At 35.7% G+C, this 6,297-nt stretch overlaps 1 protein-coding gene across 2 annotated transcripts; it reads right to left on the bottom strand.

Annotated features, from left to right (window-relative positions):
• Positions 1 to 470: 470 nt before the first annotated feature.
• Positions 471 to 5,430, bottom strand: LOC106320453. Of its 2 annotated transcripts, none has more exons than XM_013758818.1 (5): positions 5,417 to 5,430; positions 2,135 to 2,195; positions 1,541 to 1,771; positions 1,323 to 1,430; positions 471 to 1,259 (listed from the first exon to the last, which is right to left on the bottom strand). In XM_013758818.1, the coding sequence occupies exons 2-5, from the start codon at positions 2,147 to 2,149 to the stop codon at positions 582 to 584; spliced, it is 1,032 nt and encodes a 343-aa protein (XP_013614272.1). In that variant the 5' UTR covers positions 2,150 to 2,195; positions 5,417 to 5,430; the 3' UTR covers positions 471 to 581. The 2 variants fall into 2 exon arrangements, with proteins under 2 accessions (XP_013614272.1, XP_013614271.1); XM_013758817.1 differs by lacking the exon at positions 5,417 to 5,430 and adding an exon at positions 2,278 to 2,337.
• Between the last annotated feature and the right edge of the window lie 867 nt (positions 5,431 to 6,297).

Genomic DNA, 6,297 nt, shown 5'->3' with positions numbered 1-6,297 from the left:
ATCAACTTCTTTTGCAGACTCGTGTTTGGTGTCATATTCCCCTGTATTAACAGACAACCAAATGAATAGAAACAAATGTAATTAAAAAAAAAAAACTGAAAGGGGAGTAATTAATTTGGATCTTCAAGAACTTAACAGGAAGCAACTCATTTGTGTCATTAGAAAAAGGCGATACATTGTCAAAAAATGCAACTCGGCCTTGTTTTGTACAACTCCTGTGATCTTCTTTCTTCCTCCGAATATGTCCTTTGTTTCCTCATTTTCATCCCACCTTTGATTAAATTCGGCTTAGCTACCCTTTGATTAAATTCACATGGCCTACATTACCATTGGATTTTTTAATGGTCATCATGATGGAATATACTTATACATGTATACAAAAGTTCTCTCTGGAGATCATATATTTACATTGCAAGATTCCTGTTTTGATGTAAAGACAAAGTCAGAAACATAAGCTAATGTATGCATATCCAAAACTCTACTCAATGATCTACAAAGAATATGACCGCATCATCGACAAAAAGTTTATCAACGTTCAGCCACGAAACACTTGAAAAATGGATCAAGGTTTTAAAAGGCTTCTACCGCCTGGAATGCTTGCTCATCCAGCACGTGGCCTCGTAGAGTAGAGCCTCAAGATATTGTCCAACAGCTGCAGACGACCAATAACCTCTTCCTCTAGCAAAGTAATCTTCTCCACAGAACGCAAACTCTGCTCTTCCACCAGCAGAGCAAGAACCCACCGTGTCTTCTCTAGCAAACACACACTCATCTCCCCCTCCAGCTAGTGCCTTCTCTCCATAAACATGTTCCTTTCCAGCAGAACTCCCAGTGTCTTCTCCAGACAACACACACTGAGCTGACTTCTCTCCTCCATGAACCTGTTCCTTTCCAGCAGAACTCACAGTTTCTTCTCCAGCAGAAGCAAGGTCCGGTTCCTTTCTGGCAGAGCAAGGACCTCCTCTTTTGGTTTTTCCAGCACGTGACCCCCCAGAACCTGATGCTTCTCCAAAACCAACAGCACCTTTCCTGTATTCGAGCAGGAGGAAGAGGACTTCAGACATCGACTCCCCTAAAGCACGACGCAGAGAAGACAGATCCCAGTTCTGTGGGTCAGACAAGGGCTCGGGGAATCCTGTGAACAACCGACTGAAAGATTTCACCATGCGAGAGAAGGCTGGGCGTACGAGTTGTTCCAGACGTGGGTGGAACAGAAAGACCACGTATAGCCAACGTCCGAGTTCTATAGCATCAACCATCTGAAAAAAAACGATGTAAACAATTCTACTATTATAGTAAGATATGTTATTAAAAAGTACCACCTCAGTGATAGCATGGGTAAGATGTGGATGAGCAAGAAACACTTCAGCCAATTCAACATTAGCGTTGTGAACAAACTCGTTCTTCAATCTCTTGACTGCACGCATAGTCTGTAAATTGAAACCAAAAATACAGTATGTTAAAACAATAATGATAGAGAAAAGGACAAAACAGCTAGTTAAAACAATAATGATAGTGAAAAGGAGAAGAGGAAGCATACCAGATCTAAATGTGTCATCATCATCTCACACATCGTAACACCCGAAGGAATAAGTGGCCGGACCAAGCTTTCATTCCTCCGCGAGAACTTGTCAAGTTCGAGACAAAGCGCAGGAAAATGCTTAACACCATGGCATAGGTAACAGCGGCCGGATCTACAAGCTCGACATGCTAAGAAAACACCGTCATGCGCGAGGTCGGTTGAGCGAGACCCGCACCAACGACAAAAATTCTGCAAAGACCATAGATTTATAGAAACAAGTTATAGACAGATAGATTACAAAGAAATACAAAACAAAGCATCATACCAAGCAAGATGATAAAATAAATGAAGAGAAGCTAAAACTAAACGAAATTCCTATAAGAGAAGCCGCAAGATTGGATGAATAAAGAAGCCATTCCTACAAGAAAAGCTAACAGAAAGTGACAAACTTTAATCAAAAAGGCAAAAGACCAGAGCATTTCAAATCGAAACCCTAATAGCTGAATCGAAACCCTAACAGCGATTGAAACCCTAACCGCGATTCAAATCAAAACCCTAACCGCGATTCAAATCAAAACCCTAACAGATATGATAACGGAGGAAGACGATTACCTCCGAACGAGTCATTGCGTTTTTCAATCGAAGCCTAAAAGTGACTGCTCAATTCGATCCCCTGTGATAAAGAAAGAGAAGTGATTGTTATACCGATTCATGCTACGAGAAACTAATCAAGAAAAGAAGAAGAAAAGCGAAACCTGCAAGATTCAATGTTCGTCTCTCTCTGAGTTTGAAGAGTATAACGGACTACTCTATTCGCTCTTCTTCTTTGGTCCCAAGCTTCACACTCGGCTTTTATAGAGAACTAGCATAAGCGCTCAAGGATACAAAGCTTGTGTTATGGGCCTAAGGCCGAATAAACAAAAATTTAAGTCCCTTGTGGCCCAATATACGAATAAAACAAATTCGGATCAAAAGCGATCCGGTTTTTTTTTTTTAATGCCTGCCAAAATTAATAAAAAAAAAGTACCCAAAACAAAAACTGTTTTTAAAAACTTGTTGTGGTTATAAAAAAATTCACCCAAGTATTATCAGAAATTAGGTTCAAGTTAGAAAACCCATCAAATAAAGTTACAATAAAACTATATAAATCACATTTTGGTAATTATGCCTTTAAAATTTTACAAGTAAAAACTAAATGCAATAAGCTAATGTTTATTTTATTTTTTTGGTAAGAAGGCACCGCTCCGTTGGTGAAGTAATGGAAACCATATTAAAGAAGACTAGGTCGTTGCTCGCGCTACGCGCAGATTATATCGTTTGATAACATTGTAATAAAAACTTACAAAGTTTGAGTTTGGAAAGTAGTTAGAGAACTTGTTATCCACTTATTAATATTATGCTGATGATCTTCTTTGACTATAAGTTGTATCAAAGTTCAATATTTGCACAAAATTTCAGAGGTAAATTAGAGTTTAGCATTTTGAATATAATAAGAGAGTGAGAAAGAAATCATGCATATTGATCCGAGGGGTTTGTGGTTTATTTGGAAAAATATACGAAATATGCAAGCCAAAATAACTTTAAAAGAAGATGAATGAGATGAAATCACATGAAAGGAATATAAAAAGCATTCAGCTTAATACTACACCCAACAATCGAGGGTTACTTTTTGTTGTTCTTCCCCTCTCAGGATTCAGGAAGTAATGTTAGTGTTTGAAATATACCTGATGTTTTTAAGTCTCGAGGGCTCTGGTTCGGTGATGGAGCTTCTATAATTTGGGAGCTCTTAGAATCACTCTCTCCAATAGATTGGCTACTAACTGTCTTATCTCTCACATCTTCTACTGCGCTTTGTAATGAGCTTGTAAGATGTTTTATCTTTTAGAATCATGTGAGTAACTTAAATCAGAAAAATTCCAACACATTGCAACATTTTTGTTGTCTTTTTCATCACGACCTGATTGATCTTCACATTGTTTATGCTCGGTGAAAATCTTTCCAAGGTCATTTACTTTCATTTTCGACTTGCCAATTTGTCATTTTAAATTCATGTAAAATAAAGTCCGTAGAATAAATGATAACTTGCATATTTTTGTTTTAGTCAAAAAAACTTTAATCCGGGAAAAAACAATTGTCACTTATTAACTTGATTTTTGAAAATTATTCATATCACATAAACAATATTTGAGAATAAAGATACAATTTAGTTTCCATATATATATTACGTTATATCTTTTAGGTAACATGTTACTATTTATTCCATAACATTTTGGAGTGAATTATTTGCATATTTTTTCTGTATTATTTAAAATTTTAAAATTATTTGATTAATTGTTCTTTGTGGCAAATCGAACTAATGATTCCGTTTAGCTTCTTTTACTATATTTATGTTGCCTAAATAATAGTACATATTACATTAAAAGTATACGCCACATCATTTAAATTTGGACCATATTTATAAGAAGTTGCTTTGGTAAACAACTTTTTTCAAAAAAAAAATCGCAATTGTTTTATTTCCACATTTAAACCCGGTTATATAGCTGGTTCATGGTCGAACCCGGTTCAACCATCGGGTCGGTCCTGTTTTAAAACACTGGTAAAAACTAAAACCCATTAGCCATTTTTTATAAAATAATTATGCTTATTGCATCTTGTGTCTGCTTTTGTAAACTCCCACATTCATAGCTGGTTTGGATTAAGTTGGAGGTTGTCAAAACAACTAAAGCTTTATTTTTTTTTGAATGAATCAACTAAAGCTCTTTATTGTCTGCTTTATAACTTGGCCGCCCAATTAATGTGCTTCTATACCAAATTTTGCATTCAAACACTTTATTGGCTTGCTTCAACCTGCTCACGCCACATTGCAAGCATGTTGAATCATTTTAAGATTTTAGTAACTCTTACTATCCTGAGCAAGGACTTTGGGATGAATCTTATAGGGAAATACTTGCTGAAGTTGAAATACTTGATTTTTCTATTGATGTCGGACTCCTTATATAGATTAAGATCCATGCAAAATGCAACTTTAAATGGTAACCTTTAGTAGATTCTACTTACTTTGAATGTTCTCTCATCACATATTACGCCCTGCCCCTTTCCAATGCTGCAGGTTCTCAATGTCTTTTACTCTAAGCAATCAGAAATGTTTTTTAGTCCCAATTGGAATAGTACTTGTTGGCTCTGATAGCTCATTAGTTTGGACTGTTTTTGGAGTTAGAGATCACATTTCTACAACACACTCTGTTGTGTAAGTACTTGAACTAATATACTATTGGTCCTTGATTCTATCCGACTACTAACATTATTTAATTTTGCTTAATTAATGTTTTTTGCTGAAAAACATTTTTCTATGGTTTAGGCAAACCTAACATTTATTGTTATCTTTGCTCTAAAATGTCAATTTAAATTCATCCAGATTCATCATCTGAATTTCATGTTCAAACTCTTTCTTAAACACAATATTTCTCTTACAGACATAAGTATCCTCTATCCCCCAACTATTTATGCCCTTAGTCATACTCATAATTTTTTTGTAGCCCAGGTCAGATTAATGCTAGGTGCATCATCCAACCATGGCTTCACCTATACTTCTGCTTCATAAAGTTTCTCTAGCAAGCCTTGACGATCTACAACTTGATATGTCAAAGTCCGGTAATGCAGCGTTCCCTCTACAACTTGTTCTTTCGCCTTCACCATTATCACAATCTCAAACAGTGCATTCTACGAATGTAAGGAACCGAAGGAACATCAAACTCACACAATAAAAGTGACTGCTCAATCGAAGCCTAAAAGTGACTGCTCAATTCGATCCCCTGTGATAAAGAAAGAGAAGTGATTGTTATACCGATTCATGCTACGAGAAACTAATCAAGAAAAGAAGAAGAAAAGCGAAACCTGCAAGATTCAATGTTCGTCTCTCTCTGAGTTTGAAGAGTATAACGGACTGCTCTATTCGCTCTTCTTCTTTGGTCCCAAGCTTCACACTCGGCTTTATAGAGAACTAGCATGAGCGCTTAAGGATACAAAGCTTGTGTTATGGGCCTAAGGCCGAATAAACAAAAATTTAGGTCCCTTGTGGCCCAATATACGAATAAAACAAATTCGGATCAAAAGCGATCCGTTTTTTTTTTAATGCCTGCCAAGTCATTCCAAAATAAAAGCATATGAAAGAATTTAAATCTTTTTATGAAGGGAAAAATAAATTAAAAAAAAAGAACCAAAAAAAAAACTGTTTTTAAAAACTTGAAGTTGTGGTTATAAAAAAATTCACCCAAGTATTATCAGAAACTAGGGGTATTGCCCCCGCGCAAGCGCGGTGTTGTAGATATATTTTTTGTTTCATCTCAATATTTGTTAGGGTTATTGTAGCTGTGAATTTTGCGTTTTGGGTTGATCATTGTTTTTTAAGTTTTTTATTGTTATAGGGTTAGAGTTGTGATGATGTTCTGTGTATGCACTGTTCTCCACTCATGAAGGACTAAACTGTGTTAGTAATGTGATTGATATGGTTCGTGTTGTTGCTTGTTGTGTCACTGAGACTTATTGTTTGTTTGTCTTTTTAATTTGTTCCTTGTACTATTGAGATTACATAAATTATATTAAGGTTGTTGAGAGTACTTTTTGTTTCTGGATATTTTTTTTCACCAGTTTAGTTGTGTAACTTGTGAGTATTAAGTAATATTTTTTTTAATTCTTATTATGTTGGTTATACGTCTTTTTACTTTTAAACTTGTTGTTTTTACCGGACCTTTAAAACAAATATATAAACACTTGTA

This window comes from Brassica oleracea, unplaced genomic scaffold, assembly GCF_000695525.1.
Source record: "Brassica oleracea var. oleracea cultivar TO1000 unplaced genomic scaffold, BOL UnpScaffold00927, whole genome shotgun sequence".
Taxonomy (NCBI): Eukaryota; Viridiplantae; Streptophyta; class Magnoliopsida; order Brassicales; family Brassicaceae; genus Brassica; species Brassica oleracea.
The sequence above is the reverse complement of the archived record's forward strand: the minus strand, read 5'-3'. Positions and strand labels throughout refer to the sequence as shown.

Excerpts from the sequence above, each read along its gene's own strand:
- LOC106320453 (XM_013758818.1), bottom strand. Across the intron at positions 1,431-1,540 it reads TGATGACACATTTAGATCTG|ACTATGCGTGCAGTCAAGAG; the intron begins GTATGCTTCCTC and ends TTCAATTTACAG. Across the intron at positions 1,260-1,322 it reads TTACCCATGCTATCACTGAG|ATGGTTGATGCTATAGAACT; the intron begins GTGGTACTTTTT and ends GTTTTTTTTCAG.